Source organism: Acomys russatus, chromosome 15, assembly GCF_903995435.1.
Source record: "Acomys russatus chromosome 15, mAcoRus1.1, whole genome shotgun sequence".
NCBI classification, from domain to species: Eukaryota; Metazoa; Chordata; class Mammalia; order Rodentia; family Muridae; genus Acomys; species Acomys russatus.
Genome location: NC_067151.1, coordinates 62,469,426 through 62,494,410, shown reverse-complemented (window position 1 = coordinate 62,494,410; position 24,985 = coordinate 62,469,426). Strand labels below are relative to the sequence as shown.

At 50.5% G+C, this 24,985-nt stretch overlaps 1 protein-coding gene across 1 annotated transcript in view; it reads right to left on the bottom strand.

Annotated features, from left to right (window-relative positions):
• Positions 1–24,985, bottom strand: part of Kcnn3 (potassium calcium-activated channel subfamily N member 3) — a 144,402-nt gene that overhangs the window by 3,595 nt on the left and 115,822 nt on the right. Inside the window, 4 exon segments of the mRNA XM_051157555.1 lie at positions 1,589–1,658; positions 2,811–2,938; positions 11,487–11,597; positions 18,032–18,173. Of these exon segments, the coding sequence (XP_051013512.1) occupies positions 1,589–1,658; positions 2,811–2,938; positions 11,487–11,597; positions 18,032–18,173 (451 nt within the window).

Genomic DNA, 24,985 nt, shown 5'->3' with positions numbered 1-24,985 from the left:
TGGGTGTTGGGCATTCAAACTCAGATCCCGTGCTCACACAGCAAGCGCGCTCATCTGCTAAGCCGCCTCTTTGCCCTCATCTCTGAGAGGCTGTGGAAGACCAGCTCGATACTCGGGTTGACCTGATGATATTCCTGGAGGAGTGTCAGCCACAGTGTGTCCTGTTGCTGAGAGGTGCGATGATGGGAAACATGGCTCGGGGCATCTCACTGAGCCGATCCAGAGGCTCACAGAGTCAGAGGACCTAGCTGTTTCCTTCTTTCTGCTCACAGCTGATTTGTCCAAAGGCAGACATGTGACTCACACTGGCCAATCAAATCACCTCTTTGGAGAACAAAAGAAAGTCAACTAAGCTCAAGGTGACCTGGGTTTTGGGGTATGTGGAGGGGCTTGGAGGGGGCGGCTCTTTGGACAAGCACCTGAGCAGAAGAGAGAAGGTGGTGTGCGAATTGACTCCTGAGACTCCCTTATTGCCTTGGCGTAAATGGCTCCAATGTACTCAGAGTGCGGACAGTAGGTTTTGATACAGGAACTGTAGAGTATTAACCAACACGCTCAAGACTCCCGGGTCCCATTCAGCCCCTCCCACACTGGGTTCTGGGAAACCCCAAACTATACCTGAATGCCTCTTCCAGTGGTACATGGGTCTGTGGGTGACTCCCTGGCTGTGACTGAAGTCCTCAGGGGCACAGGAGGTCCTTTCTTTGACTTGATTCCCTCTATTGAACCAAGAGCCTGCACATGGCCCAGCAACCAGTAATTTCTGCCTACAGACTCTTTTCAAAGGGCGCCTAATTGGCCTGAGGGGTTTTCCTTTGCTTTCCCAGGGAACACAGTTCTATTACAACTGACATCTGCTGGAATGTTCTGCCAGCTCAGCCCTGGGCCGCGCACTTGCTATATAATTTTTATCAGAAGGCAGTCGGGGGTTGGGAGCCCTCCTGGTCAGATTGCCCACGCTCAGCTCTGCCCACGGGACTGATTTTCAAGAAGAGAGTCTGTCTGTGGTGTTTATGACAGGAAATGCAGGAAAACACTGGATAACAATATCATATTGGGCCTTAAGACCTTAGGTTCTCAGGGTCTCCATGGTCACTGTCAGCTGTCTGCCTGTTATGAGACACACATGCGCGCGCGCGCGCGCACACACACACACACACACACACACACACACAGCACCATCAATTTGAGGTCGGGAAAACCTGGGCTGTAATTAGAAGATAGGAAAATGAATTTCCTAGTATAACAACAAATTGGAAGAACTGTGTCAAGTATAAGCCAGGCCATCCTCATGGCCCTGGTCCCATTTGCTTCACTAAGGCACTTCCTTGTGTGACGTCCTCTCCTCTTTAGAAGTCCCTCAATGCACGAACCGGGTTAGCTAATTACTTACGAGCAAAGACAAACCTGAGCTACTTAACTTAAGAAACAAATGCCAAGTGTTAAAAGGCGGGACACGCTGGTAGATTACAAATGTAAAAAACTTGAACCTAGACATTCGGCAACCAAAGAGAGGGAGGGAGCCACCTTTGCCTTCCTGGTCCTGCGCTGTGTGCTGTGGGCGGGGTCTATCCTGGATGCCACTCACCTTGGAAAGGTCCACCAGGGTGTTGGCTTGGTCACTCAGCTTCCTTTGCTCCATCTTGACACCCCTCAGTCTGTGGGGAAGAGTTGGGACAGTCGGTTCAAGTCCATGCTAAGCATTAGCCCTTCACTGTCCCCAAGCCTGGAACTTAGCACTGGGATCGTGAACACAGGAAGTAGCTGACACAGTTAGACTTCTCAGGAGCCCAAGAAAGCGAACTCTTGTCGCCATGCATGCTCACCTTGGTCACTTCCTTTCACCGTTCCCTCTGCCTTCGTCTGGGATGTTTTATCACCTCCAATTCTGCTTCCTAGCCTTCCAGGCTCCTCAGAACAAAGTTTTTTCCTTTGCTTCTCTGCACTATTTATTTATTTATTTACTTATGTATTTATTTGGGGGTGGGCAGGGTCTCAATTTGTAGCCCAGACTGGCCTCAAACTGAATTTATAGTCCAAGATGGCTTCCAACTCATGGTGATCCTCCAGCCTCCTGAGTTTGATTATAATCATGAGCCACTATACCCAGCTTTTCTCTACACTTAAAAACAAAACAAAACCAAACTTATTCCTCTATCATGAAAGGAACTAATGAGTTGCAGTTTGTATGTGTATACACGTACATGTGTGAAGTCATGTGGGTCTGTATGTATGTGGGTTTTTCTGTGCATATGTGTATGTGTCTATGCATGTGTATGTTTGTATATATGTGTGTATGTGTAAATATTTACATCTGTTCAAGTGTCTGTGTGGGTGTGCATGTGTGTCTGTGTGTGTGCATATGTGTGTCTCTGTGTGTGTTCATGTGTGTCTCTCTGCCTCTGATGTGTATCAGGTGTGTGTGTACATATGTGTGTATGTGTCTGTGTGTGTGCATATGTGTGTCTCTCTGTGCGTATCCATGTGTGTGCATATGTGCGTCTCTGTGTGTGTGTCCATGTGTGTCTCTGCCTCTGATGTGTATCAGGTACATATGTGTGTATGTGCCTGTGTGTGTGTCCATGTGCGTCAGTGCACATGCGTGTGCATGTGTGTCTGGGTAGCATGAGTGCCTTTCGGCCCTTGCTCTGATGATTACCTTCCTCGGCAGTCTGCCCACTGCCTGACGGCGAGGGAGACGGCAGAGCAGCGTGGATTTCTCCCCCATCTCCCTAGTTTGAGAAGCTGCAGCAGGAGCCCCGGTTTCCCGCGTTTGGCCTAGCTGCAGGGCGCACTGCTCTGGTACTCACTGGTGGATAGCTTGGAGGAACTTCCTCTGGTGTTTCCTGACTTTGGCATGGTCAATCTTCTTTAGCAGCTTTGTATGTTTATAGATTAGCCACGTTTCCCGGAGGACATTGGCGGCAGCGTTCTTGATCTATGGAAAAAGAAACAAGGTGCTGTCAGGTAAATTCCTGGCTCCGTGCAACATATTTTGTTTGCACGCATGGCTGCCATCTACTTCCTGAGAAAAGGGTCCTTCAGAGATCTATTTCCTTCTTCAAGATCATAAAACTCCAAGAAAAGATGATTAAAACCTATCTTTTATTAATCTTGTGACTGACGCAGTAGACGAAAGCTTGGAGTTGAGGGGCATTTCTCCTCCTCCTTAATGGTTTCATGGCCGCCTCTCGGCTACTGTTGCTGATGCTATATTTAGACAGGCTGCTTAGTGAGTCCTTGAAGTCTGGGGTACAATTTGGATCAATAAATACATTCTGCCAGTGCCCTCACAATCAGGGTGCCACACTTCACTCGTGAGTAACAGGCTTCCTACCAAGTGGTGATTCAAAAAGATGTCTTTGAGGAAACGTCTTTCCTACAAACTGTAGTGCTTTAGGTACCACCAGGGCCACCGTTCCTTTCCCAAGTGGCCAAAGATTGTGCGCTGCGACTTCCACATGTAAATGTAACTGGCACAAAGCTGAAACCATCTCAGTGATATCTGAGCATCAGGGAAGATACTTTGGTGCCAGAACACAGCTGCCTTCTTCCCAGGGCTGGCTTCCCGGGGCACTGTAGTCACACAGTTCCACATGCAACTCTGTCATCTGTTGACATGGAAACCACTGATATCATCCAGCTCATGGCTGAACTGAGACGTATCGATGGCATCCAGATGGCAGGGGACAAAGTTTTAATCCAAACACAGACATCTTCAGCGATTAGCAGCAAGAACAAGAGAAAACACTTCTTATTAAGCACATGTATTTTTGGTTAGCCGTCTCCGTTTCTGTCAGCTGTGCACACTGGCAAAGGACCACAGGGTCAGGACCCAGAAGTGAGGAACACCATCCTAGAGGAGATCAGGTGACTTGCCAGATAGGATTTTAATAAAATCAGAGATTACAGACCGGCTTCTTAAGACTGACACCAACAGATGGGGCACTGCTAACAATGCTGAGACGTGTGGGAAGGCCCAGGAAACATTGCTCTGCAGGCTGATAACTTGTGCGTGTTTAAAAAATCCTATTACTAAGACTGGGTTATATTCTCCATTGGCGCTGATGAGATTTTTTTTTAAAAGAACATCTAAGTCTTCTCAGAAATGCCTAAGTGACATAAAGATTACTTTTGTTGTTGTTGTTCAGTAAAAAAATCTACAATGGAAATGGTTTTAAACAGTTGTGTCGGCCACCTCTGCCACTTTGTTTGACAGTGAGCAGGCAGTACTGAGTTAAGGCTAGAGATCACCAGTGTCTGGCTAGCGAGGAGGAGCAAGCCAAGCGGATGATGGGCTCTGGGCTTGGCTCTGGGAGGGCTGTCTCCCAGCAGAGAAAATGCTGCTGTTGTTCTTTAAAGGGATGGGCAATTTGATGAAGGATCTCTTTGGTTTCCATGGGGACGTGGCCTCTAGGAGGGGAAGAAGCCGGCCCAAGCCTTTACAAAGATAGGCAGGGCACTAGTCACAAAGTCCCTTTTAGAAATGGTGATAGAGCCACAGAATAGAAAAACTCACAAACCTTTGACAATGGTCTCTGTATCCTGCCAACAAACATTTGAAGTGAGAAAGCCTATAGACCCTATGCATCGTGAAGCACTTTAGGAACAAATGCTTAATTATCTATAACATGAAGGGATGACATCTTGGCCTAACACACACACACACACACACACACACACGCATATATGCACACCCATGGTCAGGCACACACACCTCCATCCATGCACACACACACACACACACACACACACACACACACGCATATATGCACACCCATGGTCAGGCACACACACATGCACACACACCTCCATCCATGCACACACACACACACACACACACACATACACACACACATTTGTGAGGCACTGCTGATATGTGGAGGGAACAGCTGACTTTAGCCAGGCTTCCCTGTCCAGGTTTGACTGTTTGCTGTGCATGACGTCGTGACATCCTCAGACAGGGGTAACACCACCTTGAGTTTTACATAGCCTCAGCCCATCAGCTTACCAATGGCGAACAGTCAATGTGGATTTGAGCACTGTATAAATTTTAGGGTGTCAGACAGGTATTAGCTATTATTATCCCCACTTAAAATAGAAGGAAATGGCTTCAGAGATGGGATGAAAGGCCCGATTCACACAGAGAGCTAATGGCCAAGTCTAAGCAAGAGCCAGGTCCAAGAGGTGCATACGACTCCCATATGGTCTGAAGGAAGGCAGGTCTGGTTCGCATCTGAACTCAAACAGAACCATTTCCTCTTTCCCAGAATCAAGGAACTGGGAAGGACATTGGTTTGTTTTTTTGTCTTTCTTTTTAAAAACGCTCTGGCTCTCATTCAGCAACTTGACAGAACACAGACTTTAGGTCTTGCCTTTAGCTCCAGCCTAGATGAAAGACCCTGAAGTCATGGTTTTGGGCGGGTGGCCGAGAAGCATCACATCAACTTTATGGGTTTGAGAGGGAGGCCCCTGAGCATTCAGGAAAGTAATGGTGAACGCAAGCCATTGCACCACCTGAAATTAATTGCTAGCAAACAGCCTGGCACAAAGCTAAGCAGATCAATACCTGCAAGGGAAAAAGCAATAGGCTTTTAGCCGCACTTGGATCTCCCGAGTCTCCCTCCGCTTCACGTGGCGCCTGGCTCCATGCACGGTTGAGAAGACAGCACCATTTCAGGCCCTCCTGGGGGCCTGTTAAGCCTCCTCGGGGCAGAAGACCTTTCCCTGATGAGGACTTATGTGTCCTCTGAACTCTCCTGATGAACAAAGATGCGACACCTAAAAGAAGTTCCCAGGATGCAGGCTCGGGAGGGGACCAGTGAACTGGCAAGGATTGGCTACTGCTCAAGGTTGGCTCTGTCGGGCTGGCCTGAGATGTCGTTGAAGATGGCTCAGTAAGGATCTCTTGTGTGTGAGCGTCCAGCTCTCTGCCTTCAAGACCCGTAAGCACACAGGCTGATTGTGTTCACTGAGTCTATAGACTCTCCCCCCCACCCCCCCACCCCCCTCCCCCCCACCCCCCCGCCACATTGCTGTTTTCACTCTGACCGTGTACTATATACTATAGGAAGGACTTTTTTTTCTTTGTTTTGGGACAGTCTCACTATCCAGGCCTGAGAGGCCTAGAACTTGTTCTGTAGGCCAGGCTGGCCTCAAACTCACAAAGCTCCAGCTGCCCCTGTCTCCTGAGTGCTGGGATTAAAGGAGTGTGTCACTAGCTAGGAAGGACTCTTTGCACTAATGAGCCTGGGGAAGAAATATGTCCAATGAAGGTCTCCCACATAAGTGTGAGGTAAGCCCTCCTGAGCCCTGTGCTGGGCTCTGCAGAGCACTAGCGTCTGCATTATTTCTCGTACTAACCTCCACGTGAGCGTGGTAAGTGGGTGGGTTGTTAGCTCCACTGTGGGTCTGAGTCCTCTGAGACTTACTTTCTCCATCCGTTTGAAGGACAGCTAGCAAATATTAACAGGTACCTATGATGAAGCACTGATCTAGAAAGTGAGAGTATAAACATCAACAAATCAATAATGGTTTTTTTTTTTTTTGTTTTTTGTTTTTTTTGGTTTTCAAGACAGTGTTTCTCTGTGTAGCCTTGGCTGTTCTAGACTCACTCTGCAGACCAGGCTGGCCTCGAACTCAAAGCAATCCTCCTGCCTCTGCCTCCTGAGTGCTGGGATTAAAGGCGTGTGCCACCACGCCCGGCCCAATAATGTCTTTTTTTTTTTTTTTTTTTAAACTGGGTCTCACTATGTATCCTAGACCAACCTTGAACTTACTATCAGCCCAGATGGACTTCAGACTCAGAATCCTTCTGCCTCAGCCCCTTGGGATTGCAATGTAATGCTCCCACTCCTGGTGGGCCAAGAGCATTCTTGCTGTCATGGGATTTATAATCTTTCGGTGAGGAAGTATGCGGTTGAGCGCTAGGGTCTTGCACGTGCTATTCACCTTTGAGATGGGCTCCTGTGTTGATTACGTGAGAATACATATGGAACATTCAGCACGAAGCCTCATTGTGGCGCATTTCAATTCACAGTTACTTTGTCGTTGTTGTTTTTAACAATATTTATGTTGTTACATGTATCTGTTTATTGTGGGGGTGGCGTGTGCAGCGCAGTGCATGTGTGGGGGTGGCGTGTGCAGCGCAGTGCATGTGTGGGGGTGGCGTGTGCAGCGCAGTGCATGTGTGGGGGTGGCGTGTGCAGCGCAGTGCATGTGTGGGGGTCAGAGGACAACTTTCAAAAATCAGTTCTTTCCTTCCATCATGTGCATCTCAGAGATCAAACTTAGGTCAACAGGCTCGGTGGCAAATACCTTTTCCGGTTGAGCCATCTATTGTCATTTATTGATATTACTTTTCCAATACACATCAGGTTGTTCTCATGGCTCTCCCCGAGCAACTTGGTGATGAGTGGCAAGTCATTCGTTCGCGGTGCTATTAATGCGACCCCTCTGCTGGTGCCGACTCAGACTAGTTCTTCCCCCCCACAAGCCTGGGTCCTTAACCACCACACAAAACCCAAGGAACTGACCATATTGGGTGGGGGCTGGAGGGATGCTGCTTCCTGTGGACAAACAGGATCCTTGACAGGCGCTAGCTAGCTGCACATGCTGGCCATCGCCCCCTTGCCTCTCTCTGGACCCGAGCCTTCACATCCAGTTTGGACCTGCTCAACCTCGGAACCTTTCCTCTTCTGAAACCCTGCATTGCCACTATTGTTGGGAAAGAAAGGCCATGCCCAGTCTCTCCGGGTCATGGCCTTTGTGGGAATGTCACTTGTGATCCTCTTCTGGGAAAATTAGCATTCCCTACGGGCGATAGCAGGATTGATTGCCTAAGGAACGCTACAGAGAAAGAGGCTCCTTCTGGGGACCTACTCATGAGCCACGGAGCCATGTGCCATCCGCCTAGAGCCTCTTAGCCTTCCATGTCTGCAGAACAGTGACGACTATTATGTCCCCCTGGAAAACACTGCTGCTAAGAGCAAGTCTTTGAATAAGCCTGCTGGAGACATTTCCACCCGCCACCCCCCCCACCCCCCCCCCAGCCTTTGACATTTTCTCAGAGTCCAAGTACTATTTAGGACTGTTCAGTAGGTTCTGGGGCTGCCCCAGGGTTTTGAGTGCGGCAGTGGTGTATATGCAGGGTAAAATTAGGTCTAAGGGGATCCAAGGGGAAGGAAGCAACATGCAGGGAGACTGGGAGGCCCCCAAGTGGACGCAGGGTGATCAGATTTTCAGGGCAGGGAAGCTAGGAAGAGGGTGTTACATCGATGGGGCAAGATGAGCCTCGGAGGGAGCAGCTAAATGAGAGGTGGGGCCCTGCGGCCTGCAAGGTATAGGCCAGTCAGAAGTGGAACTGTGTTTGGGCCTAGACACTGGAGGGAACAGTGGTGTTTGTAAGCAGCTCTGGGGGAGTCAGGAGCCGGAAGTAGTTCAGGGCTGCTGGGTTTGGCTTGACTCACTGATTTCACGGGAAATGTAGTTTGATGAGACTGTAGCTGGGGAGGGGAAGAGGAACCCTTCTGCATGGAGAAAGAGGCCACCCCAAGTCAGCAGCACACACTTATCCAATTGATCAGAGAGCCAACCACAGGTCTGAGTCGGGAGTCACTGAGGTGCATGGGCGTTTCTCCCGTGCGTGTACAGTGATGCTATGTGCCACTTCAGTAGACATTTTCAAGTAGCCCAGGGACCGTCAAAAAGTTATAATTATAGATCAGCAGTAGCAGCGACTGCAAAGTCAGTGTGCGAAGATGTGATCCCACTAAATACAGAAGTGACATTGCCACCGAGGTTGAAAAGTTAGTCAGGTGAAAGGAGACACTGGCACTGGGTTTGGGAAAATCAGAAGCGAGTCGATCCTCCACGCTCCCAGGCTGCCTCTGTTGTCCGTGAGTAACCAGATGCCAAGAGCCTGGTGCTACCTGAAAACGTTGAAGGGCTTAAGCTAGACCAGATGAGTTAACATTGGGATGACTCGTGTTTCTGTGATTCGCAGACTACGGCTCATGTTTCCATTCTGCTTAGGTGTTTGAGGGGTTAATACGGCATGTACTTGCAAGGAGGTACGTTTATCAGGGAAGCCCATTAAGCACCCACTACCGAGTGGCTACAGGCCGCGGCAGCTCTGTCACACTGGACCTTTCTCTGAGAATTCCCTGGAGTCATGGGAACAGACCTGAGCTTCACATCTCTTTGCCCCCTGCGTCATTCTGGCTGGACGCACAAGCTGTTTGGAAAGGGTCAAGGACAAATCAGGACCCCCTGGGCTTGCCAAGCGGCCAGGGGTCACGGCCAGCTACAGGTTGGTCAAGGTTGCACAAGAGGACCTTTGTAAAGTCTCCGTGTGTGCCAGCTTTCAATGGCCCTCTGTGGGAACCGTGCCTTTTGTGTTTACTTCTCTGGGAAAAGATATAAGATATTAAAGGGGCGTTTCAGCAGATTTAAATGTTCTGAGGAAAGTGAGATGGTTATTGAATTAAGAAGGCACCTTGTGCTCATCTGTGAGCAATAAATCCCCGTGGATTTGATTTTCAGCCCGTTCCTCCAAAAGTAAGTGGACTTGAAGAGGGTTTTAGTGAATTATTTTTGAAAGACTGAAATTAGCAACCACTACCTCATCTCTTTCTCCAATTATAGAGCAGAAAGAAAAATGTGCTTATTTTCCTGGCCCATGAGAGAGCCGGCTTTCCTTGGCTTTATTTTCCTCCAGTGTCTGATTTACTGGGCAAAGAATGGAAAGGACAAAAGGAAAAGCATGAAAAAAACAAAGTATACTCTTGGCTTTAAAAAGCCGCCAGAGTAAACAGAGAATGTTAATGTTTCTGTTCTCAGCCAACAGCCTCTGAGAAGAGCTGGGAGACAAAAACCTCTCTCCCCTTGCTTGCAGGGTGTGGGGGATTAGGGGGCTTCAAAGCAGCGAGCTGAGTTGACTCAGGGTGACACTTGCACGGAGACAGTTCACGCCCCCTAGCCTTCCCCTAGCTGCGGTGGAGTCTGGCTGTGGCTTGGAGAGGCAGCTGAGGACAAGGGTCCGCACAGCATTTGGTGTGAGTGCTGGACGGTGACAGTGTCACGTGCTGTCATGTTGGAGCTCCCTGTTTTCTTTTGTCTGGCTGGTGGCCCGGGGCCGCGATGCTCTTGGGGTCTGTGTGCCAATGATATGGCAAGATTTGCTTGTACAGGTTCCTATCCGTGGCAAGCTCTTTAAAGAACTGCACCCCCCCCGGCCCCCAATCAAAGACCCAACAATCAAATGCCATAAATAATTCTGCTGAGAAGTTGAGAGGCCTTGACAACCACACACTCCGAGCCAGCATCCCCGAGGGCCCGCCTGCTCCTTCTCAGGTCTCTCTCTCTTTGTTCTGTCTTCCTTGCCTGTCTCGATTTCTAACACATTTTTATGGCTTTGAAACATTAATCACAGAAGTGTTTCTCTGGCATTCAAATCCCCAACTGAGCCTTTGGGCTTGCTGGTGGATTCCTGTCCCCTTGAAGTAGTTTCCCTGGGGCCCGAGCCTGCAGAAGGCACAAGGTCCTAGTGCTTCCCTTGAGAAAGGCCAGCTTCTTAGGAGGTCGCACACCTGACCTTCCTTGGGCTGCGATTTGTTTCAAGAATCTTGCTTGAAAGCTGTCCTTAAAGAAATAGCTCCTACCTAGTTAGCAGGGCCTCTTGTTGTCCAGAAAGCATTTTTTAAAAATTCCTGTTCTAAAGGGGCCTTATTAAGTTTTGCTTGTTTTTTATTTTGTTTTAAGGCAGCGTTTGCTAGGTGGCCCAGGCTGGCTTCATATCTGTGGGAGTCCTCCTGCCTCAGCCTTTTGCGTCCTGGGATCGCTGTGCCTGCTTTAAAATGGGCCTCCTTTTCTCAAACAATTCAGTGGGAGTATCTGGGCAGCAGCTGATCACCCCATTCCTGCGTTTTTAGTTTCTCCTCTTCCCTAGGCTGCCTTCATAAGGACGCAAGTGAGAGCCGTTATCCAGACAGCCCAAAAGGAGAAAACCGGATGGTGACATTTTGATGAGCAACAATGTTTGGGGGGTGTGGACTTTACTGGAATAATGTCTTTAAATGACTTTTAAAAGGGATTGGATTTAGATATATCTCCAGTATAATTTTAAGACCCTCTACTCCCCTCAGTGAGAATCATGAAACTATTTGAGCATAGACAGAAACATAGCGCCGCGCTGGGTGATTGCTTTGACCCCGTCAGGCAGGGAGGCAGCTTCTTTCGCCATGTGCTATTGATCTAATTACCAGGAAAATTATTTGGTTGCTTGAAGCATGCAGTGACATAACGGTGGGCTCGCCTGGTTTGCTGGGATTCAGGCATCGAGTAGGGGCTGAGAGCCTGGGCTGGGGCTCTCCGAACTCTGCACTCAGAGGAGGATTGCTAAGCCGCGCCTGCTGTCCGATCGCTTTCCGACCAGCTCTCATGTCAGCTGTGAACCTACACGCTGGCACGGGCATGCGGCGTCTTACCCGCTTGGTGAGCTGAGTGTCCATCATGAAGTTATGAACGTGCTTCTCTGCTTTGGTGAGTTCGAGCTTTCGGGCAACCACAGCCACCACAAGGGCAGTGCAGCCTGCACCCTGCCAGAGGACATCCGAGGGCCCCGGGAAAGAGAGAGAGAAAGAACACACAGTTAGGAGGCAAAGCACGAGACTCGGTGTGCCCCACCCAGGCTCACTGTGGGCATTTCAAGGGACTAGTATAAACTCCAAGTCTGACTGGGCAAGACGTGGTATAAAGCTTGCCGAAACCTTGCTTGCACCCTGGTATCCCCACCAAAGAAGGGGTCTGCAATGCTTTTTGCCTTGTGACCCCGGATGACCTGCAGGGGATGATTCTTCATAGAACTGGCCAGTTCTATGGTCAGTTGTATAGCTAGAAAGAGTCTTTGGGTGAGTTAAACCCTTGGGTAGTCAGGCTCCTGTGCAGTGTAGCAGGTGACAGACAGGAGGCCCTCCCTGTCTGTCTATCTGTCTCATGTGTCCCAAGTTCACACCAGCAGGCCTAGGGGAAAGAACCCCTCATGTGGATTGCTGCATGCAAGCCACACCTGGAGACTGAGAGTCCAGAAAAATAGCCAGATAAAGAGGCCAAAGATGAATATGGCTTTCCACAGGGAACACTTTGATGGGCACCGACTACAGTGCCTGACCCACTTGTGGATCTTTCTCCTTGAGGCTCTAGGCTATGTATGACTCAGCACAAGGGACCAGCTTTCAGAAGGAGCCTCATGCATTCAGAAACCCAGGGGATTTTAAAGGTGACAACGCTTCTGTCTGCGGCCAGGATTTAAGTGACCCGGAAGAACACCCTCAGCCTTTCCAGAATAATGTTCCTAGTCTGCTCAGGTAGCCCAACCATGACAGGAGAGCACAGCAGCGAGGAGCCAAGCAGCAGGCCTTAGCTGAGCCACAGAACAGCGGGGCTGCCTGTCCTGCACGTGACTGCCTGAGCAGAGAGCAGGGACAGGAAAGTGGTGTGTCTCTGTTTTACAAAACTCTCCTCCATGCTGCTTGGTGGCCTGTGAGTCCTGAGGGAGGAAGACAGAATCCCTTTGCTTGGTTCTCTAGTGGCCCATGGAAGCCATCCCTGGACTCTGCTCACAGACCACTGCCCTCTCTCTAAACAGGGGTACCACTCTATCTAGCACCTATGGAGAGAGGTGGAGGACTCAGGTCCCCCCTGTGCCACAAAGGAAAGCACAGAGCCCAGGTTAGCAGTTTGAGATGCTGGGATGAAGGAATCCACCTACTGGGATTTATGCTTTGGGCTTTATACTATGTGTGACAAATGAGAATATTTCTCAGAAATGCCACAGTCGATAGCTGACTTGGGACAAATGTATTTCGCAGTGCCTCCGAAGGCCATCTTCCTGCCGATGAAGGCCATCCTGTGTGAGATGCGGGTGTGGAAAGTGACAGTGCTTTCTCCTAGCTCTCTGCAAGGGTCCCATTAACACAGCCACGTGATGCTCTGTCCATTCCACCGGCCACCCAATCCAAGCACAGTGCCCAGTCTGTGAACTTTTCTTTTCTGGCCCCATTTTCCTAGTCTGTTTGGGGATAGCTGCGTTTTCTTGGCATCTGTGACTTGCTGGAGACTTTGTGCCCAATTTTCAGAGAATGTGGGCAATTGGACAGCTCAGTCTGTAGCTGTAATCAATTTAGCCAGGCTGTCAAAAAGCAAAAATAGCTTAAAAGAAACTGTCCTGGACATGGTGGGGGGGGGGATACATGTCCCCACCCCTAAGCAAAGCCAGCGTCATCTGTCTCCTTTATGCGGAACATTCAAAAAGAAGGATGTGTCCCAGCATTAAAAATGGAACATCAGAGGGAGAGGGTTCTCCCCAGGTTCCCCTAGGTCCAGAAATAACCCCACTTAAATCACCCTGGAATGCTGGGGTGTGACATCGGAAGAGTGAGTCTCCCTTTTGCTACACGGATCTTGGGGAAAATCATCAAAACAATTGGTCATGGCCCAGTTGCTGGGGGTCTATTCAGGAGGCTCCAACCCCTGCCCACAGCCAGGCTGGCTGACTACGGAGACACTGATAGGAAGTGCAGTGCGTTAACTGAGGAGCTACCCATCTTACAGGAGAAATACTTTTTTTTTTTTTTTGGATGCAGCAAAGAGCAAAGTAGCCTAAATCCCAGAGCCCAATTTTATTCAACCTAAAAATGTAAACACTCCCTCATAGATTTTTCTCTGGAGGATGCCATCATCCTAGCATCATTCCAACTTCAGTGGATACGCATGATTTTAATAAAAATGTATTAAGTTTAATTATATGCGTGTGTGTGTGCGTGTGTGTATGGGCACACACACCAAGGTTCACATGTGGAGGTCAGAGAACCACAGGGAACAAGTCAGTTCTCTCCTTCTACCTGCGGGTCCTGGGGCGTGAACTCCGGTCATCAGGCTTGTTATTACGCCTTTAGCCAATGTTCCGTCTTCCCAGCCTGCACCTTTTGCTCTCCTTTAGATAGTCCATTGCCTGGATGTAACTATGGAGATCATAAATGATGATGCCAGAGCGAGTCATGCCTATCAAGAGGCAGCTTTGTGAATGAATGAATGGGGGACCAAACATCAACAACCCTCAGCGAACGGCATGAGGAGCGCAAACCCCAGGCTGCTGGCCCTTTCCAGGATGAGTGAAGAAGAAAGGAGAGCAAGGAGATGGAGGACAAGATGGAAAAGAACAGTTGATGAGCGTGAGAAAAAAGAAGAGGAAGGTCAGAGGTGAACGCTCAGCCTTTAGGGGACACCCAGGAAGTGCCGTGATTTGTGTTCCCTTGGAAATATGTCTTGCTTTAGAAGAGTGACCTCAGGGTGGATTATCCACCTGGGTGTGTTTGCGAGATTTGACCGTTATGTGGCTTGGTGTGGCAGGTGGACCGCCAGCAACCTGCTTAACTCTAGTGTGGGAGTTCATGGTGTCCTGGTGCGGTTTCAGTGTTGGCCGGTGGACAGAGGGGACAGAGGGGCATGTGGGGAGAGCGGTGGGATGGGCTGGGAAAGGTGGCGGCTGCTGTAGTGACCTCTGTGGGACCAGAGTGAGGAGCAAATCTGCATGGGACTCAGCCTCCTGCCTTCAGACCAGAATCCACTGTCATCAGCAGGAATCTTCAGGTCAACTCTACCCAAGTCCTGTTCCCACGGAGGTTGACAGGACCCACCTCCAACAAGGTACACAGGTAAGCAGGGGACACAGACTGATCAGGGAAGGGGTGGATGCTGGGGGGGGGGGTGAACAGATCTAAGGCATCAACAGATTTGGCCCCCAACTGCTCCACACCAGCCCCCGCCCCCTTCTCGTTTCCAAGAAAGATGTCCAGCTGGAAAATCTTAGATATTGGAAAAACAAGTATCCCAAGGGGCTTGGTGGGTGGGGGCGGGAGGGGGGAGTGAGAGGGGAGAGTATGAGGTGTTCTTAACTAAAGAGGCATAAAAGGAAATAAAACATAAATGAAAATGACAAACAGAGGAGGGCAGCCTGGAGCATTTACAGCCGACCTGGTGCCATGGCAGATCCCACGGAAAAGCCAAACTACCATCAACAGCTTTGAAACCAGGTGTTTGCAGAGAGCTGCACTGAACAGGACGCTAAGCAGATGTCTGGCTGAGCCCTCCCTGCACTGCTCCCAATGCCACTTTGGTTTGTGTCACCTCTTCTCCATCAGCTGCAGAGGCACATCACAGGACACTGCTGGGGAAAGCTCACCGTCCCACAGGGCAGGTGCAAGGCCTGTTTGTCCATAGCCTACATCAGGGTGAGCAGGGTGCACCTAGACCTGGGAAGTGGAGTCACTGACGTGAAGTCACCACCACAAAGTCTCTGGGGGACACTGAGGCTCCCTCTGATGCTCACAGAAGCAGAGCAAAATACAAAAACAAAAACAAAAAACCAAAAAACTTGTTTCTCTTCTGGGTGCTGGATATTAACTACGTTGGAAAGTGCCCTGAAAAATTCCTCCTGGGGAGATGCTGGAACTCAAGGTAGATTTGTGTTAATGAGTGAACTCTCAAGTGCTCCAGGCCTGTGCCAACAGTGTCAAGTTGTCCAGACAGCTATATGCCCTGCCTAATGGTGGATAATTATGCAGTTGCTGGATTGCCAAAGGAAAACAATGATTAAGGCCATTTGCAGCAGGCACACTAAATCCTTCCCTTTCCCTTCCTGTGCAGCCCTTGCCTTGGCCTTGATGGTGTCCATGGTAACCAAACAGGAAGCCTTACCTTTAGTCAAGGCCTTTGGAATAATAATCAGGAGATATACATCATGTTGGGGAGGGGTGTGCCTTAGTGGGGTGACTCAGCTGGAGAGTCACGTTGAGTGGGGGTGGGGGTGCGGGAGCCACCAGGCTTCCAGAGTGAGTGGCATTTAGTATGGGTGAAGACACTGACAGTGAACAAAGCCTTTGTGGGCAAAGGCTTATACTCCCCCAGAGCTGGGCTTTATGCAAAGCACTCCCAGGAAAAGCCTGTGCTAGAATTTTAATACAGAAGAGCAGTGTGGGGTCCCTTGCCTGCTGGCTCTTCCTGCTTGGATCCCACTGCAAACCACAAGGAACACTGTGGGCCCAGGCAGCCACAAAAGCTGCTGGAAGCACGGTGGGGAAGGATGGGGGGCGTTGAGGGGGACCACCGCCCACAGAGAAGCAGGGTCTTGGGCCTTTAGTCAAGGCTTCTGTGCTTTAGAGCAAAAGCCAGGAGACATGACGCCAGGGAGCCTGGGAAACGGTAGGCCCGTGTGCAAGCAGCTTCTTGGATGGGGCACGGCACAGCTTCACGCTGAGAGGGAGAATGGCTGGCATTTAAAAATAACCAAGGCTCTCGTCCACCTCTTGGCAGCTCGGCTCTGAGCACCCTGCCTGAGAGCTGGGGTGGGGCCCGAAGCCCACTCCAGGAGTCTAAGAGGAAAGCTGCAGCAGGTGCCATTTCGCCCTTTTCTGGTAGGAAGGTTCTTTGCCTGGTTTCCTGGTGACAGTTGGAGTCGCGCCAGACAGACCTCCTACCAAACGATGGGAGGTGTTTGTTCTAAGACCTTATACTTACCATGCTTTATTCCAGCCTGGCACTATGCCTCTGTCAGTACCAGCTGCTTCAAGGCTGCCTGCTCACATGGGCCTGCCCTGCTTACTAGTTGGGAAGAAGAGGAGGCTGTGGCTAGCCATCCACAGCCCCGGGGTCTCCTCTACTCCTAGTGGCCTGCTGGCTCCTTATGACCCACATCAGCTCTGATGGCCACTAGACCGAGGAGAGAGGGACAGTGTGCCCTCCTTCGACAGAGGCTAGCCGGGCCCATTCCTTCTGCGGACCCAGGTCACTGCCTCAGCTGAGGAGCTGCCCTGCTTTCTTGGAGCAGTGACAAAGGGGCTAAGACCAGAGGAGCCCTGAAAGGAAGGTGTCGATACAACGCAACAGGGTGGGCTGCAGAGCAAGACAGCGCCCAGAGAGATCTGGAGGGTCAGCCATGGAGACTGGAACCCAGGTCTCAAGCGTCCTATCTGCACTGTCTCCCCTGCAGCGGCCTCAATGCCCCCCAGACAGAGCTGCATGTCTTCTCTGAAGGTACTTTCCTCTTCCGAGAAGAAGGTCTCACCTGGGCTGAGGGATGGAAATCTGGCATTGATGCTAAGACTCCACATAGGACACCAAAGGGGGACACTGCCTGTCCTACCCCTAAAGTACTCCCCAGCTCCAGTTGCTTCAAAAGTGGGGACAGATACAACTCTCACTGCTTACCCGGAACTGTCACATCGCTTATTTCTTGGGGCTCACAAGCCAGTAAGGAGGGCAGTCATGTGCCCAGTTTTATTTTACCCAGGGGAGTGCAGGCTCCATAGGGGACAGCTGGATGACTGGCCCAGAGGCCACAGTGAGGTGATAGAGAAAATATATGTCCTCTGTCCAACTCGCATACCGTCCCACACACATGCCCAACAAAAGGTAGGAATACGTGTGTCCCAGAGTCTCCTGGATCCTGAGGCATTTGGCTGAGGGTGGGAAAAAGTGGACCTTGGTGCTGGGTGCCTAGAGACCTGTTGGCTTTGTCAGATAGCCAGTGTGGAAGACAAAGCCTGAGAAAGTCAAGAGTTGGCCCAGAGCCGTGTGGGCAAACCAGGACTCAAGCCAGCGGCCAACCCCATCCAGGACACAAGTCTGTCCAGGCTGGCTCAGTGTTCTATTTCTGAGCCCCAGCTAAACTTGATCAGAACTGGTCTGTGGAACCTGTGACGCAGGAAGCAAGCCTGATGTTCGCTGGCAGTGAGTGGAGCAGGCGGAGGGGGTGGGGGCTGTGGGGGAGGGGGTTGGAGCAGCACCCAACTCCAGCTCACTTGGGGGGGGTGGGCTTTGAAAACTTGGATGGTGCAGTTCACACTTGCCTTTTGACATGCGGGGGGTCGGTATGCCTGCCTGGTGACTAGCACCTGCCTCTCCCTCCCCAAGAAGGCCCTTCTGTGCTCTCCCAACAGCTCGAGGGCGGGGTCATGGCGGAGGCAGTACTCACCATGATGCCAGTGAGAAGACAGACACCTTTCCCACAGTATGTGTGGGGCACCATGTCCCCATAACCAATGGAAAGGAACGTGATGGAGATGAGCCACATAGCACCCAGGAAGTTACTAGTGACATCCTGCTGGTCGTGGTACCTGCCGAGGGAAGATAGGAGTTAGTCTGCGGAACCATGACATGTGGAAGCAGAGGTGGTGGAAGGCTATCTAGAGGGGGAGGAATGGGATATTTGTTGAGGAAGACACAATGGCGACAGTGCAACATCTCTCTTTGGGCTCCTGAAGGCACTAGGTCCGAGCCCACACAGGTCCTGCCTGCAGCAGCAGCTGCATCTCCAAAGCAAAATGTGTTGTCACCATTTGCAATGAAGACGTTGTTAGACTTCCTTTTACTGTTGGTAGGATAGCTTCGGATGAAATCATGCAGGAATAAAATTTTAAATTTCCTTCTAAATTGACCTTCTGAATGTACGTGGATATGATTACTCTGAAATCACTGGCTCCTGGACCGAAGATCTCTCTCTCTCTCTCTCTCCCTCTCCTTCTCCCTCTCCCTCTCCCTCTCCCTCCCTCCCTCCCTCCCTCCCTCCCTCCCTCTCTCTCTCTCTCTCTCTCTCTCTCCCTCTCTCTCTCTCTCTCTCTCACACACACACACAAATACACACATATGAACACACACACACACCAACAACAGTGATAGATCCCAAGACTGGCATCTCTTGTGTGTGTAGAAGGAGCCCATTATGGCTTGCGCCTATCTTGAAGCCAACTTCACAGTCAGGGGTCTCTGACATGTGTGCTCAATCCCCTTCTGACCTGGACAAACAGAAGGCTTGGAGGCAATTCTGGATTCCCTGGTAGACTCTGGGAATACAGACTCTCTGGGAAGGTCTGTGGTGAGCAGGAAGCTTGAAAAGATGGAACACAGCAGCAAGGAAGCCAGGGAGCAAGATGGCTGCAGCTGCCCGCTGCCTACTGCCCTCAAGCCCAGGCCCAAACCATCAGTGGTGGTGACGTCTTTCCACTGTTGCCTGTAATAAGGCCCTGGGCACCTGGAACTCCTGGGGACAGTTGAAGATGACTTTAATTGCCCTGTCATCCCTGCTTTTTTTGTTGCTGTTTTGTTTCTTTTAATAATTTATTCATTTTTTTTTACATGCATTGGTGTTTTACCTAAATGTATGTTTGTGTGAATGTGTCAGATCCTTTGGAACTGGGGCTTCAGATGGTTGTGAGCTGCCTTGTGGGTTCTGGGAATTGAACCTGGGCCCTCTGGAAGAGCAGCCAGTGCTCTTAACCGCTGAGCCATCTCTGCAGCCCTGTCATCCTATTTTAAAACAGGCTCCCTCCAATTCCAAGCTGTGCTCTGTTGCTCTCCTAGGAGCCTGGCTGGCTGCTTCTTCCAGGCTCATGCCCCCAGGCTGGCCGTTCTGGAGAGGCTCAGGGTTAGCACCCCACTCTTCCCTCTAGGACCACTGTGCCACCCACCCTCACCCCGTCACCCCAGTTCTGACATGTCTGCTGTCCCTCTTGCCTGTCCCACCAGGCCCGTGGTTTGCAGCCCCATCCTACATGGTGGGAGGAGATGACCGGTTCTAGCTCTCAGGCTCTCGACTGCAAAACTAGACTCTGAGATTGGTGACCTCACGAGATTCAGTGGTGAGGGAAGAACACAGAAGAAGACTAATGGTGCCTGCACAGTGAACCAGTGGTGCAGAAGCAAACACTGCAGAGGCACAGCCAGTGTGACTGACTAGCCAGGAAGAGGATTTTCTGGAGAGCAAGCTTGGGTCAGGTCTAAGAACACAGATTTAGTCAGGAGGGGTGAGTGACGTCAGGGTACATTCCAGTGCCAGCTGCACTGTACTCTGTGGCTGTGGACAAAAAACTTAAATCCCTCCGTGACTCAGTGTCCCTATCTGCTAATGGAAAGATTTACATAGCCCATGGGCGGCGGCAGCGCAGTGCAGTGCAGAGCCCAGAGTAAGTGCTCAGCACATACCAGCAGAAACTGTGTCTATTGGGAAAGGCAGACAGAAAAGGTAGGACTTATGACACCAGAGGAAAGTCTAGTAAGGCATTCTCAGGACTGTCGTGAAGCTTAGGATAAAGCACGTGTGACACTGGGACAGAAAATCTACCCTAAGGCCACTGACAAAGGCACAAGACCCTCGCCATTGCCATCTGAGCACGAGGAAGCTGCCCACAAACCTACAGTGGCCGGGCCCCAGGTAGAGAGTGTGTTTGCAGGTGCCTGGAGAAACAGTGGGGAGTCTTTAATGCCGACCAGCTGGCTGAGATTAGTATGTGGCAGCGCAGTAGTGTACATAATATGGCTTGGCTGGACCTGCAGCACCCCAAAGCCATTCACTGAGAAATCTTACAGCTCACATTGGCGTTCTTGAGCTGTCGCCTGCCCTCAGCACCACACTGTCCAATTGACCTGTGTATGAATTTGGGGGTGCAGAGATTAGAGATCAAAGCGGAATTACATACGGGACAAGCCAGGTGTGGTGGCTCATGCCTTTACTCTCAGCACTTGAGATGCAGAGGCAGGCAGAGCTCTGCGAGTTCGAGGCTAGCCTGATCTATACAGTGACTTGCAGGACAACCAGGGCTAGATACCAAGACTTTGTCTCAAAAACAGAACAAAGGAAGCAAACAAATGGAACGTTTAAAGGATGATGTGTAACTGCTCTTTTTCTATGATTTTTAAAATACCTTTGTGGGTTTCTTTTTCATTCCGCATATATTAAAATGAACGAACAAACAAACCAAAACCACCCACTGCCCGACAGCTGCCCCATCCTCTTGGGCTACAGAGAGGCCAAGATCAATTGGTCTGGCCTTGCTGCTGGGGGCCGGTGCTCTGATGTGGCAGGAGAGCTGTGATGGAGACCGAGCCCAACAACTCAGCAACAGGAAGTGATGAGCGAGCAATCAGCTGGTGATTCAGGGCTGTGGGAGGGAGAGAGCAGCTCCAGGCCTATTCACAGTTTTAAGTGGTTTACACATGTCACACACACGTACTAGTCTCATGCTATTTTTTGCAATAGAGAATTTTGGGGAGAAAGTAGTTGCATGTTTTTCTTTATGGGTTGAGGAAGAAAAGATGAAGCTTTTCTTTCAGCTCAAGAGTATTTACTATAATTTCTGGTTTTCCCCTTCAGGGCTGACCATGGTCTGTCGGTCTGTCTGTCTGTTTGTCTTTCTTCTCTACCTAATATTACAAAATAAGTAAGAGCCACCGAGGACTATGGCTGGAGAGCTGTCTCATTATATTTACATGGTATCTTAAAATTAAGTCTGTAGTCCCTTACTTAAAAAAAAAAAAAAAAAAAAAAAGCAAGCAACCAGAAACCTCTAGACATCAGCAGAAAGCCTGAAGCACAAAGAAAGACCAAAACTGGCTGCTGAAAACAGAGGGAAAGGAATCAGGATCAAACAGCTCATTCCCAGAAAAGAACCCTTGGGCAGGGCTAGTCAGGGGCCGGGGTGGGGAAGGAACCTAAAAATTAATATTGCAAGGGAGATAAAATAAGACATTGCACCTAGGAGGCAAGAATGGAGGCAGGGAAACTGTGGCCGGGGTGCATTGTATGAGAAAAGTCTATTTTCAATGAAGGAAAAAAGAGATCGGGTGCTGTACCAGGGGAAGCCAATTGATTGGAGCTAGAAGAGAAATTGACCGGGGTCTCCAAATGGCTGAAAACAAAAAGAATTAAAAATGAACATAGAAGCCGGGCGGTGGTGGCGCACACCTTTAGTCCCAGCACTCGGGAGGTAGAGGCAGGCGGATCGCTGTGAGTTCGAGGCCAGCCTGGTCTACAAAGTGAGTCCAGGACAGCCAAGGCTACACAAAGAAACTCTGTCTAAAAAAAAAAAAAATATATGAGAATATTGATAATCTGCCTGCTGGTTCCGGTAATAGTTCCAGAAAGGAAGAACTGGAGGAGTGGGGAATCGGAGTAGGGGAAGTGGGGGGTGGGGGGAAGTGGCGGAGGTCATCACTGAAGATCATCCAAAACCTTCCCCGGAACTGAAGAACCGAGCTTCTCCCAAAGCCGCCGGCACAAAGATTGACCCACACAGAGCAAGGCACATTACTGTGGAAGTTCCCAACGAGAGAGTGAGCCTACGGGAGTCTGTGACCAGGAGTTAGCAGGAGAGGCAAAGGTCAAAGCTAAGTAGAGAAATCACAAGTTATAATGACTTTTGACTCCCCACCCCGCCCCTTGCCTGAAACACTGGGAGTTAGAAGGCCTTGGGATACATCTGTCAAAAAGCTCAAGGAAAATGAGGCCGGAGAGATGGCTTAGTGGTTAGGTGCACTTGTTGCTCTTGCAGAGAAACCAGGTTCAGTTCCCAGGACCCACTGGGTGGCTCACAGCTATCTGTAACTCCAGTCCAAGGGATCCAGCGCCCTCTTCTGGCCTCCACAGGCGTCACATGCATGCAGGCAAAATATTCATACACATAATACAAAGTAAAAGAAAAAAAAGTCTAAAGGAAAAAAATTTCCAACTGCAATTCTAGTCAAGAGAGACCGGAATTCCAAACCCACCCACAATGTTTTGAGTGAGAATGTTCCCCCGCAGGCTCAAATATTTGATTAATTGTCCCTAGTTGGTGGAACTGTTTGGGAAGGATTAGGAAATGTCTTGGATGGTTTTATGTCAACTTGATACAAGCCGGTGTCACCAAAGAGGAGAGAGCCTCGATTGAGAAAACGCTTCCATGGGGTTGGACTGTAGTCAAGTCTGTAGGACATTTACATAATTAGTGATTGAAATGGGAGGGCCCAGCCGTTTGTAGATGGGGACATCACTGGCCTGGCGGCCCTGGGTTCTGTAAGGAAACAGGCTGAGCAAGCCACGGTGAGCAAGCCAGTATGCAGCACTCCCTTCATGGCCTCTGCATCACCTCCTGCCTCCAAGGATCCTGTCTCATTTGAGTTCCTGTCCTGTCTGCCTTTAGTGATGAACAGTGGTGATAAAACATAAGCCTTTAACCGTTTCCTTCCCAAGTTGCTTGATCGCGGTGTTTCATTACATAGTAACGCTACCTAAGACAGGAAGTGTGGCCATGTGGGAGCTGTATCCCTCTGGGTCAGGTTTAAGGTTTCAAACGGTTCATTTTTAGTTAGCACTCTCTGTCCTGTGACTGTAGCTCAGCTCCTGCTCCAGTGCCATGCCTACCTGCCCGCCTGCTACCTGCCTGCTGCCTCCCTGCCTGCCCGCCTGCTGCCTGCTGCCTGCCTGCCTGCTTGCCTGCTGCCTGCCTGCTCCCTGCCTGCCTGCTGCCTGCCTGCCTGCCTGCCTGCCTGCTGCCTGCTGCCTGCTGCCTGCCTGCCTGCCTGCCTGCCTGCTGCCTGCCTGCCTGCCTGCTGCCTGCCTGCCTGCCTGCTGCCTGCTGCCTGCTGCCTGCTGCCTGCCTGCCTGCCTGCTGCCTGCCTGCCTGCCTGCTGCCTGCTTGCCTGCTGCCTGCCTGCCTGCCTGCCTGCCTGCCTGCTGCCTGCCTGCCTGCTGCCTGCCTGCCTGCCTGCCTGCCTGCCTGCCTGCCTGCCTGCCTGCCTGCCTGCTGCCTGCTGCCTGCTGCCTGCTGCCTGCCTGCCTGCCTGCTGCCTGCCTGCCTGCCTGCTGCCTGCTGCCTGCCTGCCTGCTTGCCTGCTGCCTGCCTGCTCCCTGCCTGCCTGCTGCCTGCCTGCCTGCCTGCTGCCTGCTGCCTCCCTGCCTCCCTGCCTGCTGCCTCCCTGCCTGCTCCCTGCCTGCCTGCTGCCTGCTGCCGTGCTGGACCCTCTAAAGCTATAAGCCCTAATAAACTGTTTATTCTATAAGTTACCTGCCTCAGGCTATGTTATTACAGCAATAGAAAACAATCAAAGGCAGCACTGAAGCATCAGTTGAGTGTGAAAGACAGCCCCCCCCCCCCCCCCCCCCCCCGTGACAAGGCTCTAGAACAGCAGTTTTCAACCTGTGGATCACAATTCCTTGGAGTCTTATATCAGAAATTTACATTATGACTCATAACAGTAGCAAAATTACAGTTACGGAGTAGCAACAAAATTATTGTATGGCTGGTGGGGGGATCACCACAACATGAGCTGCTAAAGAGTTCTGTTACCATTAGGAAGGTTTAGGACATGTGCACAGGGGCTCAGTCCCCTTCTGACCTGGACAAACAGAAGGCTTGGAGGCAATTCTGGATTCCCTGGTAGACTCTTGGAATACAGACTCTCTGGGAAGGTCTGTGGTGAGCAGGAAGCTTGAAAAGATGGAACACAGCAGCAAGGAAGCCAGGGAGCAAGATGGCCGCTGCCTACTGCCCTCAAGCCCAGTCCCAAACCATCAGTGGTGGCAACATCCTTCTACTGTTGCCTGTAATAAGGCCCTGGGCACCTGGAACTCCTGGGGACAGTTGAAGATGACTTTAATTGCCCTGTCATTCCTGCTTTTTTGTTGTTGTTTTGTTTCTTTTAATAAGTTATTTATTTATTTTGGTTTTTCAAGGCAGGATTTCTCTATGTAAGCCTTGGCTATCCTAGAACTCACTTTGTAGACCAGGCTGGCCTCAAACTCAGAGATCCACCTGCCTCTGCCTCCTGAGTGCTGGGATTAAAGGCGTGTGCCACCACTGCCTAGCATGGAGGCGTTTTCTCAATTAAGGTTCCCTCCTCTCAGATGACTTCAGCTTGTGTCAAAACTAGCTAGCACAGTGGGGTTGGGTTCTCCAAAGGCAAGAAGAAAGAAGACTAGGGCTAGAGCAGTCTGCCCCACAGAAGAGAAAAGACCAGAGCACCATGCTACAGCTGTGGGGGACCAGCCCGAAGGTGGGGGGTTCTGGGCCCAGTCACAGGAAGACAGTTTTAAAAGACAGCCCGAGAAGTCTGAATTTCCCAACAAGAAGTTCAGACAGATGGCAAAGTTTGGGATTTAACTAGTGGTAAGTAC